The following is a 14845-nucleotide window of genomic DNA, read 5'->3' as shown; positions in this document are numbered from 1 at the left end:
TTTAGTAAACAATCCCAAGGTCTAATATGAGAAACGGACACAATGAGGCATGTGCTTGAATAGCACAAGGGAACAACTGAAGGGCTGCAGGCTCCAACCTGCTGTCTGAGGTTGTGGGTTCATGCCCCTTCATGCAGACATCACTTCTGCTTTGAAAGAGTTTTGAGGTTTGAGTAGCAGTCTCAAGGTTAAATACGAGAAACAAAAATTTAATTTGCGCATGGTGAGGTAGTGCAGCACAAGAGCTGAGCAGCTACTGTCCTTACCCTGTAGGTTGTGGGTTCAAGCCCAGTCTTGGGTTTGAGCCTTTGGCTTTACTTCAGGTTTGAGTATCAATCTCAAGGTTAAATACAACAAACAAAGGGCTGGTTAGTGTGTGGTGAAGTAGCACAGTGGAAGAGCTGCTGCCACAAGCCTGCAATGCATTTGAAGGTTGTGGATTCAAGCCCAGATGTGGAAATAGCAATTAAAAGAGTTTTAAAGTTTAACTCACATGCTCAAGGTTTAATAGAAGAATCAAAGTTGGCAATATGTGACCAGGACTGGTAGTGTAGGGGTGCAAGAAGGAGCCGAAAGCCTCTGTAAGTGCCGCCAGTGGGTTCAAATCCCACTCCTGCCAAGTCTTGAGCGCACTACCGTGGAGGTAGTTGTGGGGGCATTGTCCCCACTGGTTGTTTCAGAGAAGTGAACCCTGGAGGTTATGCAGAAACACAAGGCGCGTTCACTTGAGTTATGATGGCATTGTCAAGAATGATGAAGAATCTTTTGAATGATTAATTGACTAAATTTGATGTTAATTGCTAATTAAGCTTCTAGCACTTGTTAGCCATGCTACGTAGCCTATAGGGTTCCACCTTTTTGACGGGAAAGAAGGCCGGATGAGTCAGTAAAGATGAGCAGATGTGTCTCATTCAGTGGTCACACTGACATGAAACTTATTACAGCCTCTGAGGGCCTTTTTCAAGACAATCACGTTTGTCTACTTCAGGGCATCCTGTGGACAACCTTAAACTGACAGTCTGGCACAGGGTGTAGATTTGTTTACCCTTTTTAGTGCATCCACCCTCCAATTCTCTGTTACATTCAAATTCAACTCACTTGTGCCTTTACCAATGCAGGAAGGATGAATAGCATGGTTGATCCTCCAAGATGCACCAATCCGTCTCTGGGGCAATATCCCATTATGATTTTTTATAAATGTCAGTTACCCAAAACTAAAAAAGGATTTAGGAAGAGCCACCATGTCCCTTGAGGGTTGAACCCAGATAAGGTTTAAAGTACAGAAATTTGGGGCATTTGGCATTAGTGACAGGGACCTGTAGGTTGCTCCATCTAAGATCATTCCAGTCATGTCATGGGAAAAAAAAATGTTGTGAAAAAAGTCAAAATATGTAGGGTCAAAAAAGAAAAGATTTTTTTTAAATAGGTAAAAAGTTATTACAAAAAAATATATGTAAGGTCAATATATATATATAATATATAAAATCTAATTAATTAGAGGCTTTGTAATTAATTAATCAAAATTAATCGCATTTTAATTGCATAAATATTTGACCTGAGAACAGTGAGAAGTAATTTTTTTCACATGTATTTTTATTTTTGTTCAACCAATTCCAGCAGACAAGTGTAGAAATAGCATTTTTAGAAATATAGTACTTTCAGAAATTCCGGTAGCCTAAAGGTAAGTAGACCTTCTGTAAACTAGGTTTTTTTAAGTAGACCAATACTTTCAAGTACATTCAGAACATTGGTTATTTTTTCAGACGTGGACTTAGTTACCCTGGTCCTTAAACCAGTCATCTGGTGCAGTGTGGGTTGGGTGTGGGTCCTTGTACGTCCACGCTAGCTGCTAATTGTGTTGCGTTGAGGTGATACTTGAGGCTCGATGTGAATTCCTTGTTGCACAGCTTGCACACAACCACGCTCTTATCGACGCTTCCATCCGTGTGTTTATTATAATTAGATTTCCCATTCACGGGGCCACCCGACACGGTCTCGTCAACTTCTTCGTTCATGTTCACTGTGGTTTGTTGTTGTCTGAAGTCATGGACGCTAGTTGGTGCTCCAGTATAATCGGTCCCCCCGAAACTCATCCAGTGAGAAACGTTCCGCGGTGCAAAAAATACGTGTAAAAATGCGTAAAAAATGTTTAATTAATTACACAAAAAATAACACATTAATCTTTATTACTTGGTAGTTATTCACTAATAAAGACCCAAAGAAAAGTCTGGGGTCAATAAGTGTTTTATTTCACATAACCATCACAAACTATAAATGGCCTCCATCATAAAGCCAACAATTGACATTTAAACATATTTTTCAGGAAAACCATTGACCGAAAAAACACTAACAGTGTGTAGAAAAAAAAACATGATGCACAATAGCAACAAAGTCAAAAGTTAAATGTTCATTATCAAACTGAAAAAAATATCCTGCAATAAGATAAGAAAACAATAAAAATGTATCCCAAAATCAAGTAAGGTGGAGCTAATGTTAAGTTTCACAATTGCACACAAAACTGTTCAAACTGCTGACAGTCAGCTGATTCCATCTCATATTACTGGATAAAGTTGACAACATAACATTGACACTTAAAATATTAAGGCAATCTCTGTATATTTAAATACACAGTGTAAAGGTTGGCAACTTAAAAAGCACTTAATGCATCTGTTGTTTTACCAGCACACATGAGATGGATCAGGAAATAACAGACACACGCAGGCAATTGCATTGATTTATAAAAAATAAAATACTAAATATAGCAGACAGGATATTGCATTGAAATTGTTTTACTGAATGAATACTTCAGGCAGAACTGAGTATCTTACATCTTACAAAAAGGGGTCAAGTCATTGTGGGAGTATTAGAAAGTGGCAAACAAAGTAATGACAATTAGTATTATTTTGTGCCTGTAAATCTAAATCTCGTTTGTGGTAAAGCTCTTACTGCGTCTTTGTCCTTTTCAGGGTCAAAAAGAGTCCACACTGTGGGCATCAACTGTACCGTTCCCTTTAACACAATGACTTTCTCATAGTTTATAGGATTTATAGATCAGTATAATCTGGAGTAGCTAACACAAAACGTGTGTGTGGGGGTGGGGCTGTGTGTGTGTGTGGGTGTGGGGGGGTGTAAGCAATCACATTTTTAAGCAATCATGGCATTTGAACTGAACCGAAAAGGGCAACGACCTAAAAACTGACACTCCCAAATAAAACCCTTCCAGAAGCCATCAAGACTCTTTTACTAAAGACTCTCAAACTAAAGTGACAGTAATCATGTTTGTTGAGACCTTAATGCTTTGAGACAGTCCGTCTCTTAGTCTGCTTCTGTCATAACAACTTCCTACTAGATGAACTTTGATCCCTCTTTATTTAAAAAAATAAAATAAATTAAAATCACCTGTTTTATATTCTCAGAGAGCTCTCACTTTCATCTCTATGAAATTATAAAACCAAGTATTTTTAAATGCTGTAAACCCCCAACATGAAAAGCCTTTGTTAATGCCCGGATCAGAATGGCACATTGTGTGCAGGTGTCACAGATCAAACAGACAACGCCGGGGGGGGGGGGGGGGGGGGGGGCGAGTCCCAACACATCCGCTCATCAAGCGTTTTAGAGGAGCGCTCACTGAACCCTCTTCTGTCAGTAGAAAAACGCCGTTACAGAATCTAGATTATGTGCTCTTGGTGCTTTCTTCACCCAGCTGTATTTTTTTTGGGGGGGGGGGGGGGGGGTATTTACTCCGAGTGTGCTCTCCCGCCGCATTCAGAGCTGCTTCTTGGACTGCGGCTGGGCTTGTTGAACCTTGGAGGACGGCAGGGTTTTGGGGTCGGCGAGGAGATTCATGATGTCTTTGAGAGCTTTGCTTATCTGCACTCCAAACCTGTGGGAGTCCTAACGTGGAGAAAGTATCCGGTGTTTAAAGGAGAGCATCGTGGGCATGGAGACGGGGGAACAAAGACAGATCTGTGATGTCAAGTTTTGATTTAGAATGTTCTTTCAGTTTTATCGGATCATCACAGTAGTACAAAAAGGTAATCCAATTGGGAATAATGACCTACGGAACAGTATTTTTCTTTGGAGGGTTAGGACATGTGACTTTTTAGAAGCAAATTCCTGTAACTAATCGGCTGCTACATCTATGCAAAGACCAATATAAATCTGAGATGGCCAAGGCTCATTGGTCCCCCTCAGTGATTTCAGTGAAAGGGGAAGTGTTAAACTGACCAAAAGAGACCATTTCATTCATTCTGCAGTTTGTGGTAGAGACAAAGAGGAAGCTGATTATGCAAGAGTGGTTTCAAAGTGATGCTACACACTAGTTCTCGGTCTTGCGCTTGGAATGTAGGCTACTCCTTCAGCTATTAACATACTAGATGTGGGAAATAAATATGCAAGTCTAAAAAAGCTTTTGCAAAAAGCCAACTAAATGTCCTGCTTGTGCCAGAGTACGAGTCAGAACCAGAACTTCATCATTACACAGCAAACACTGAGGGAGGGAGGAGGTCTACTTACCGTCTCGCTGCACGAGTGTTTGGACGACACGTGGAAGTTTATCATGTCCTCGCCCACGATGATGTACGAAACCCCGTAACCATCATCGGCAACCTGACCACAAAGGTGAAAGTGAGGCACACACACACACACACACCTTTAGGAAAGACCGAGCGCCACTCACCGGTCCAAACCCGCCCCCCAGCGAAATGAAGTCGGGGTGGTTCTTCAGGTCAAACAGCTCCATCTGCTGCACCGGGGTCTGGCTGGTGGAGAGACGCCACGGCTCTGACAGCACCTGGAAGAGGGAGGACGAGGTCACACAACCCGTCGCTCCCGCCAAAGAGAGGGACCACCTAAGGAAAGCAGAAGCTCACCTCTTGGAGGAAGGGCGAGTCCACGCCCAAGTATTTGGACACCACGTACAGACAGAAGAGGTGTCTGTCGATCCCGGCTCCGGTCATGGCCATCCGATAGAGGTTCTGGTGCCTCTCGGAGGCCAGTTGGAAGAGACGCCTGCATTGGTCCTCTGCCTGTCGAAACAAACAACAAGATGACTGTTAAAGAGTCGGGATTGTTTTTTGGACTTGAGCAAGACGTCAGACATGATGTACCTCTCTGTTCTCCAGAGCTCTGACGAAGGCGCTGCTCTCATTGGAGCAGGACCGCACGGTCTCCGTCCGGCCCTCCCGAAACAGACGGGTCATGGACGCCTCGTACGTTAGACAAAAGCCACCACGGTCCTGTGGGGGGGATAAATCACATTTGAAGACTGCAAAGTTGATCAAAATAATAAAAGCTCGACTTGTCACCATCTCAATATGCACTAACCCTGAAGTATGCCAGCTGCAGGCCGATCTGTATGAACGCGTCGGGGCTGACACGGAGCTTCTTGATGCGGCCTTTTCCAAACTCCCTGAAGGGAAACACGTGGCAGTCCACATCGTCCGCCAGCGCCTGGGCCACGGCCAGAGAACTGGATGCCTGAGCCTGAACCTGGGAGGGGCAAAAGAGAGACACTTCAAAATGTGGACCCAAGTTATCATTTGGACTCAACACAATGTTCTGGCAGACGATTTAATCACTAGCTGGGAGTTCTTCTCAGTGAAAACGACTCTGGAGAATTATAATGTCATCATACGAGGGCCTCTTGCAAAATGTTGTTGGGGCGATTGCTTCCTTCTTATCCCTCACAGAACAATGGCCATCTGTCAAGAAGAAGTTCCTGAGCTAAAGAGCAAGTGAGCATTTAAGTTGTCGCTGCAGATCAAAGGACTGTTCTTAGTTAGTTACATAAGACAATAGAGACCAGGTTTAATAAACATCCTAATAGCATCCATTTTAACTGTGGGAGTACTCAACTCTCCTGGGGGGCCCCCAGGGGAAGGGCGCCTTATAGAATGTTATGCTTTGCAAAATAAACATTTCCTTCTTGTACTGCGACATGTGGAGCAGTGTTCAGTCCTTCAACGGTGGAATCCTCCAGGGTCCAAACACACCACCAGAATGCAGGAATAAACATCTCTTCAAACCTATTTTCGTGGGGTGGACCTTCGGCGAAGGCAAAGTTTTGGTCCCCCGCTGCAAAATGTCCCTCCAAGGTTTTTTGAAAAGTTGCCAGCTATGAGTCACGTGTCTGCAGCTCAATGACAAGCAGTCGCCCTCCGATGGTTCCTGTAGTAGCTTCCCATAGATGCTTCTGTTAGCACGGCTCGTTAATGGCGCTCCCATGTTGGAAATATCCGACGTCCCGCCTCCACATCACTCACATTCTGACCTCGTCCTGGGTCTTTGTCGTAACTCATGACATGCACCTTTCCATTTGTAGAGAACCACGGTTAAATGCCCCCGCCCCTGGCACAGAGGATGATTCCTGAGCTACTGTTACCGTTTACGGCCACCAAACCTCTCAGTTCACACAAACACGGCGCCAATTATTTGCGCTGCGAGTATGAGAGCGCCCTAATTCAATTTTGAACGTCTCTTTAAAAACCAATAAAACTAAATTCTATGACTTTCCCAGGTTTTCCATGACTCTGTTCCTCCCAGTGCAGTAACGGCAGATTCCACTCGTTTATCATTTACTTCTCCTTTCAGCGGAACTGATCCACAACACATCACTCTTTGTCACAAATCCCAGCTAGTTATGATACAAATAATCAAAAAACTTTTCCAAACCTGTGAAAAGATGGGAAAATTTTACGTGCAGAATGACTATCACCAGACACGTGAGAGCCATTGCTGGCTATATCCTTCAGAATGGAGCAAAAAAGGTTTTACTACTGAGTTTAATGCCTTTTCTTTTAACCGGATGATCAATTAGACGCAAACTGGTCACGGATACCTGCCTCCTTTCCTGGGTAATGACTTTGGCAGCCACATCACAGTTTCAAAGGAAACCGGATGAAGTTATTTCCTGTATTTGTTAACCTGGATTTAGATCAAGTAAAAAAAAAAAAAACATCTGAAAACAGACTTCGAGAGAGGAAAGCATTTCAGACGACGTCGGGTTCAATCTTTGGACTATATTTGAAATGGCTGCTGACTGCAGAGGCTCCCATGAAGGTATCGGAGATAAGGAGAAGATCAAACGTGAAGGTGGACATACGAGGAGGGCGGATTGACATAAATCAATATGCGATGCAGAAACAGCCGATATCGCGCTAAATCTCTGCCAAATGCGCTTTGATATTTTTCTTTGGCAGAGCACAATGAGACAAAAACAAGATGGCTAGTGGACATTAACAGCGTTCCACCAAGGTGTGCCAGGTGGACTCTGCGATTGGGAAAAACTACACTAATGCATAGCAGCCTGCAAGCTCCTCCTAAATCTCGTGTGCGCACTGCTTTGTTAAGTAAAGCCAGGGGGGGGGGCCGCCAGAGGCCTGCACGTACCTCTGAGGGGATGTCCCAGGCGAGCCTCTGGGGAGGAGGCAGCGAGCGGTCCACGTCGCCTTTGCAGTGCCCGTCCTCGGTGTAGCCCAGCTGGAAGGCGTCTGTGGCCAGCGTGTACTGGAGAAGGGAAGGGACACGCTCACGTGGACAGACATAAACACGCTGGACACACAAGACTATTGAAATAACCCCACGTTTGTTCATTTTTTTGTTTGCTTTGGAGGCCTCTTCCGAGCAGCAGACAATAATTGATGGTTCTGAACAGACAATAACTTCACATCCTCATAAACTGCTGACAACGGGATAAATTACCAAGTTTCCTCAAAGTCTATCAAGGCAGAAGTGCTTCATCGCCAGCAGAAGTCTCGGTTGACTTATTGGTGGCTCATCAGAAATCAGCCACATCAGCAGTGGGCCGCGGTTTATTGAGTAAAATGATTACCGTATTTTCGCGACTAAGGCGCACTGGATTATAAGACACACCTTCAATGAATCACCTATTTTAGAACTATTTTCCTATATAGGGCACCTGGATTATAAGGCGCATAGAAGATACTGCAGTAAAACGTTATGCATCCACTAGATCGGGCTGTGCTAAATCAAACGTTATTAAGCGTTCTGAAAACTCTTCACTCCCATGGTAACGTTGTTCAAACGTTAATGTGGATATTAACAATATCTCTGAACCTCCAACTGTCGTTCTTGATTAATGAAAACATTCTTGGTAAATGCTTTGGTGCATCTTGCACCGAGAGGCAGCGCTGGAACAGACGGTGGCGCCTCGGACCTTCAGCTGGATCCCGAGATCCAACTACCAGCTTTTTAACTACGAGCTTTAATACACGCTGTTGGAGCTGGAATTACCGCGGCTGCTGGCACCAGACTTTCCCTCCAATGGATCCTCGTTAACCAGTATGGATCAACCAATTGATCCATATATATGGCGCTCCGGATTATAAAAGGCGCACTTGTCTTTAGTTAATTGTGAGACCACCTGACCACACCCCCCCACACACACACCTCCCAAAGATGAGCCACTGTCGGTGCATCTGCCCAGGAATGCTCAGCATTCAGTCCACTCTTCCCATTCTTGTAGATCACGATGGAGAAGGATTTATCAAACCACCTGATGGAGGAGAAACGCAAGGCAGTAGCATCTGTGATTTACAAGAGAAAAACATTAAGAAATGTGCACAAATAATGTTCAAACACCAGTGTTACATTTCATTAAAAATATATATTTACAAAAAAGTGCCCCCTCGGCTCAAATTGTGATAAAATCGGAAGATTTACAGCCTCCAACCCTTTTGGCTTTCTCCTCCCTTTGTCCAGATCCACTACTCAGAGCTGGCGTTTAAAGGGTGTAGTGCCATCATTAGTATTGGAATGATTCGTTGCCACAAAAGGTCCAGTTAGAGAAATTTAGACAAAAGCTTCACCGGTCAAAAAATGTGCTGGCGCTTTAAAATCACCACCGTCTTTAAGCTTTTGGTCCAAGTGGGACGGCTACTGGGTCTGGACTGTGGACCGCCAGTTAGTGACCTGTTTTATGGGCTCTAAATATTTAGAAAAATCGGATCATTGCTATCAACAAGTTTCAAGTGAAAGAGCTAAATGTATGCTGCAGAAGCTTCATACGGGTTCGTTTGGGCGATTAAAGGCCCCATAAAGCCGCCAGGTGTCTTGTGTTTTTTGCGAGATAACATTCTCCGGCTGAGATGCGTCTCCTCACCCACCGATCATAACATTTGCCGTGCAGCAGGGACTTTGCGTAGCGGTCCAAGTTCCCCGCCGGGTCCTCCCCCCTCATGCCTTGCTCCTCGTCGTCCAACGTCACAAAAAAGGCCGCCCTCTCGATGCAATCCAGCGAGCGCTTGTTGATGCCGGAGCTGAAGTGCCGTTCCCTCATCTGGAACCAAGGAACCCTGGGACAGACAAACGGAAACAAACCGTAAAGAGCTATTCTAGGAGGTTGACATTTGAATCCTAAAGCACCCATTTATCATTGTCTATTTCTTCTCTACACCAATCAGTGTTTAACTTGATCTATTACCCCAGTTTTAACTTATTGTCGGCAACTTTTTTTTCCCCTTCCTGCACTAAAAGGTGACATCCGCGAGGATGTGTCTATATTTAGTTATTTATTTTAAGCTGGCATCGCTTCTCTGTAAAGTGTTGGCAATGAGATCATTGCATCATCAAATCCAGCATTCTGATTGGTTGAGAGTGAGTCACAGGAGGGGCATTATCTAGCGATAATGTCCAGTAGCTGTTCACATTCACATGAGCGTTCCTTATCACTGCGCACTCAAAGTAACACGTTAGCCTTTTAAGCCCAAGAGAATCAGTGATATCAACACACACCACGTCCTCTTTGTGTTCCTACCGTTCCCCGGCGGTGAGAGCTCCCAGTTTCTCCTCTCCGGGCTGCGGGGGTGAAGGGTCGTCCAGGATCCTCTGGATCTGGTGCTCGAGCTCCCTGGGAGACAACAGCCGGCCTGCCAGGTACACCCACAGGCGGAAGAAACGGCCCTTGTGGTACACCGCCACAAACTCACTGTCCTGCCAGTGCTGCAGCACATCTGTGAAGGAGCCGGGGAGGACATATTGAACATATGAATGTAAAGCTTATTCTTTCAATGAGAGATGTGTGTGTGTCTGTGGGTTACCAGTCTCGACCCCCGGGGTGCGTGTGGTGTTGAACATCCTCTCACACTGAGCGGCACACAGAGGGATCACTGTGCCTGGAACACGACTCTGAAACAGGGCCACACGTCGCTGGTTATTATAACGTTCAGCAGTTCTGCATCTACAAGCATGACTGCAGGCCACATGCTGCTGTTGTTGTTGAAGTGAGTTATGTATCATGGAGTCATTATGACTCTGCACAGTTCTTTCCCTTTTGCACCATCTGGTTGGTTAGTTTGTTTTTTGTTTTTCCAAAGAAAAAAAAAAAAAAAAAAAAAAAAAGAAGTCTTGCTCGAGTAGTCACGCGTCCCCTGACCAGGGGAGATTCCTCGGCGGTTAATGATAACAGAGATATTGCAGTGTCATCAAATTAATATTGTAAAGCGTTTCCGGATAAAGTTTGTATTTATTGTGACAAACAGGTACACTGGATGGACGAGGGTCAATATTTAAAAATTCAGCCTAGAAGTAAATATTTCCAACTTTAAAGGACTGCCACCGTACAACACACACACACACACACACACACACACACACCGGCTTCAGCTCCTCCCGGTTGACTTTGCGGCGGTAGAGCAGCAGGGCAGTGATTGTGTTTCCAGCCCTGGCCGCCTGCACCGGGGTCGGGGTCACGTAGAGGAAATCCTGGAGAGGGAGGAAGACGGTGGAATATGTTATTTTTTTGGTAATCGTCTCGGCTCTAATATTGAGGAGAAGGCTGGTTACCATGCCGTAGTAGTTGCTGTTGACCATTATTGGACCTCGGCCCCTCAAGTAGATGTATTCTTCCCACCAGTCGCTCACCTGCAAGTATTAATAAGTTGACAGAACTGCACAAATCACTTGAGGAATATATGAGCGTTTCACATAAAATAAGATGCTCTGCTGATTATAGTCAGGAGGAGATCGGGAATGAATCGGGAAGGAGCAGTGTTTCCCCTAGGAGCAGGAGAGCAACTTCTCCCATTGTTCCCACCGTGGGGGCGACCGGGAAAGTATGTCCGCTGGTACGTGTGTGTGTGCATGTACAGTGCATCCGGAAAGTATTCACAGCGCTTCACCTTTTCCACATTGTTATATTACACCCTTATTCCAAAAGGGATTAAATTCATTATTTTTCTCAACATTCTACACATGAAAGTGAAAACTTTTTTGCAATTTTTTTCAAATCTGTTAAAAATAAAGAATGAAAACTTATAATCTACGTAAGTATTTACAGCCTTTGCCATGACACTCAGCTCAGGTGCATCCTGTTTCCACTGATCATCCTTGAGATGTTTCTACAACATGATTGGCGTCACAGATCTGTCGAAGGGTACAGAAAGATTTACGTAGGCTTGAAAGCCCCAATGAGCACAGTGGCCTCCATCATCATCATCATCATCATCATCCATCATCATCGGAAATGGAGGAAGTTTGGAACCACCAGGACTCTTCCTAGAGTTGGCCGCCCAGCCAGACTGAGCGATGGAGGGAGAAGGGCCTTAGTGAGGGGGGTGACCAGGAACCTGATGGTCACTCTGACAGAGCCCCACTCCACAAATCAATCCTGTTTGGTAGAGTGGCCAGACGGAAGCCACTCCTCAGTAAAAAGCACATGACAGCCCACCGGGAGTTTGCAAAAAAGCACCTGAAGGACTCTCAGACCACGAGAAACAAAATTCTCTGGTCTGATGAAACAAAGATTGAACTCTTTGGCCTGAATGCCAAGCGTCATGTGTGGAGGAAACGAGGTACCGCTCATCACCTACCCAATACCATCCCTGCAGTGAAGCATGGTGGTGACAGCATCATGCTGTGGGGATGTTTTTCAGCGGGAGGAACTGGGAGACTAGTCAGGATCGAGGGAAAGATGATTGCAGCAATGTACAGAGACATCCTCGATGAAAACATGCTCCAAAGCACTCTGCACCTCAGACTGGGGCGACGGTTCATCTTCCAACAGGACAACGACCCCAAGCACACCGCCAAGATAACAAAGGAGTGGCTTCGGGACAACTGAACGTCATTGAGAGGCCCAGCCAGAGCCCTGACTTGAACCCGATGGAACATCTCTGGAGAGATCTGAAAATGCCTGTGCACAGACGCTCCCCATCCAACGTGATGGAACTTGAGAAGTTCTGCAAAGAACAATGGGAGAAACTGTCCAGAAATAGGTGTGCCGCGCTTGTGGAATCATACCCAAGAAGACTTGAGGTGGTGCCCAGTAAATAATGTGGGCTTCGTTGATCACTGGAAGACGTTTTGTGGAGTGCCTGGTCTGATTAGGACAACTTTGGATGGAGCTCAACTCATTTCCAAGAACCTGACCCAGTTTCTTAATGGACTTAATCCATGACCCAGAGTTCAGACCAGGAAGCAGAGTCGCAGTCTTACACTTCTCTGCGCTTCATTCCGAGCAGTCACTCAGCGTAATTAACTCCATAGAAACTGTTTCTGCCCCACGGACACCGTTATTTAAGTTAAAGGTAAACAACCAAGGAGTTATATTTAAGAACTTAATCAAAGTTAAAAGTAATAATACAACTGTGCAACAAACTAGGAGAATTAAAGGGGGACTTTTGAATATTAGATCTCCGTGCTCTAAAGCTGTTTTAGTAAATGAACTAATATCTGACAACCATGTTGATATTTTCTGTCTTACTGAAACATGGCTATCGGATGGGGAGTACTTTAGCTTAAACCAAGCGACTCCTCCAAGTCATGTTAATACTCATATGCCCCGAGGCACAGGCCGAGGGGGTGGAGTGGCAGCTATTTATGACTCCTGCCTTTTAATAAACCTTAAACCTAAACTAGATTATAACTCAATTGAAAGTCTGACTTTCAGTCTTTCACAACCAACCTGGAAAATAATCCAGCCGGTTCTCTTTGTCTCTTGTCTTGCTGGACCTCAGTGCTGCATTTGACACCATCGATCACCATATCCTGCTGCAGAGACTGGAACACTTGATTGGCATCAAAGCTTTGTGCTTTCTCAGCTAGCAGGTCTCCGTGGATCATAGTTCCGTTTGGACCCTGGTTCTGTCTCCCGGCATGGCTCTGCTGACACCTGCTGCTGCCATCATCATTACTTTAAATATGACTCATATTACTGTCATCATAAACCAACATCTTTCTGCTCTCCCTCCCCACAGAAGCCTCTGTGGATGGTGGTTGTCCCTGCAGTGGTCCTGCTGTACACCTGTTCTGCTACTTGCAATTACTTGTATCATTTCAGTTAGAGGAGTTGAATGTGTTGTACATCTTTTACATTGTTGATTCTGTACACATGACATCCATGTCAGTCTGTCCATCCCGGGAGAGGGATCCCTCCTCTGACGTTCTTCCTAAGGTTTCTTCCCTTTTTTCCCCATTGAAGGGTTTTCTCATATTTTGGGGAGTTTTTCCTTTCGGGACAGAGGATGTTGCATGTGTACAGACTGTAAAGAACTCTGAGGCAAATTTGTAATTTGCGATTTTGGGCTATACAAAATAAAATGAATTTAATTGCTGCCAAAGGAGCTTCAACAAAGTACTGAGCAAAGGCTGTGAATACTTGAACCTGTACATGTTTTCGTTCTTTATTTTAAACAGTTTTGCAGATTTTTGCAAAAAAGTTTTCACTGTCATTATGGGTTGTGTGTAGAAAGTTAAAGGAAAATTAATTTAATCAATTTTAGAATAAGGCTATAACATAAAAAGAGTGGAGTGAATACTTTCCGGATGCACTGTACAAATACACGAGTTGAAGCGGAATCGGCGAGCAATTTTTCAGGGGGGCAGGGGATATTTTGGGTGGGTGCTTAGAACGGTTGGGGAAACACTGATTAAGAATTATGAAGTTAAGAGCCAGGATTCCAAACCATTGTGTGGTTTGTTATGGTGACGCCTATCTAATAAATAAACCTACAAATCAGTGAACACAACGTTAACACTCTTAGAACCTGTTTGGGGGAGACATTGCTTTGTTATTTTTACGAGCTCAAGGGAAGCCAAGAGTTTCAGTTGGTCCCCCGACATCACTGAACGTGCTCAGAGGACCTGGGGAGGGCTCAGATGTCCAATTCCAAGTCAAAATAAAAAATGTACCAAGAAAACTGTTGTATGATTTCATGACAATAAACAACTTGATCAATAGCATCACTTACATAGTTTGTGGCCCACAGAGCTTTAAGTCTCAGGTAGCGCTGCAGGCGGTTTCCCAGATTGGACTCAAACTGGCTGGCCAACTCGGTCATGCGATTAAACTCTGGATCGGTCAGCAGAGGACGGGCCGACGCCAGATACTGAGAGGCCGAGAGACAGAGGGAAAGATGAATCAGTTTGCTTGTGACATCAACAATTCACGTTTAGAAATGGAATTTCTCCAACCAGACCACTATACTGTGTATGCATGTGATCGTGTTCCCTGTGTGTCTGTGCGTGTCCACTCACCCGGCTCAATGTGTCTTTGATTGACGGAACGGGCAGATGAGGCAAAGAGGTCTGGTAGCTGTACAGTAAAGGCTTCCTGCTTGATAGCAACCTCAGCAGAGTCTAAAAGACAGGAAGTAATGTATCACTATTACAGTTGATTATGTAATTGACAGGAGACTGCCGCTGACTCAGCCAACCATATTTGGTGGCTGGGGATTCTCTTCGCACCACCATCCAGGGAAACAAAAGGAGTTATTGCGGAATAATTTGCTATAAATACAGGTTCCCTTATGCACAGATGGGGACAGATTTGAAGATAGGGGTTCATTTGATAGATACAATCACATTAAAAAGGAAGTAAGTTATTGCT

General features: G+C 44.6%; 1 protein-coding gene across 1 annotated transcript in view; it reads right to left on the bottom strand.

Annotated features, from left to right (window-relative positions):
* Window positions 1-2226: 2226 nt before the first annotated feature.
* Window positions 2227-14845, bottom strand: part of cpt1a2b (carnitine palmitoyltransferase 1A2b) — a 29620-nt gene continuing 17001 nt past the window's right edge. Inside the window, exons 5-19 of the mRNA XM_037476414.2 lie at window positions 14494-14595; window positions 14208-14345; window positions 10804-10881; window positions 10615-10722; window positions 10059-10146; window positions 9776-9971; window positions 9126-9314; window positions 8410-8515; window positions 7390-7506; window positions 5326-5490; window positions 5109-5237; window positions 4872-5027; window positions 4679-4792; window positions 4516-4608; window positions 2227-3894 (exon numbers count right to left, since the gene is read on the bottom strand). Of these exons, the coding sequence (XP_037332311.2) occupies window positions 3766-3894; window positions 4516-4608; window positions 4679-4792; window positions 4872-5027; window positions 5109-5237; window positions 5326-5490; window positions 7390-7506; window positions 8410-8515; window positions 9126-9314; window positions 9776-9971; window positions 10059-10146; window positions 10615-10722; window positions 10804-10881; window positions 14208-14345; window positions 14494-14595 (1908 nt within the window). The 3' untranslated portion in view covers window positions 2227-3765. The remainder of the gene's footprint in view (window positions 3895-4515; window positions 4609-4678; window positions 4793-4871; window positions 5028-5108; window positions 5238-5325; window positions 5491-7389; window positions 7507-8409; window positions 8516-9125; window positions 9315-9775; window positions 9972-10058; window positions 10147-10614; window positions 10723-10803; window positions 10882-14207; window positions 14346-14493; window positions 14596-14845) is intronic.

Source organism: Pungitius pungitius, chromosome 12, assembly GCF_949316345.1.
Source record: "Pungitius pungitius chromosome 12, fPunPun2.1, whole genome shotgun sequence".
NCBI classification, from domain to species: Eukaryota; Metazoa; Chordata; class Actinopteri; order Perciformes; family Gasterosteidae; genus Pungitius; species Pungitius pungitius.
The sequence above is the reverse complement of the archived record's forward strand: the minus strand, read 5'-3'. Positions and strand labels throughout refer to the sequence as shown.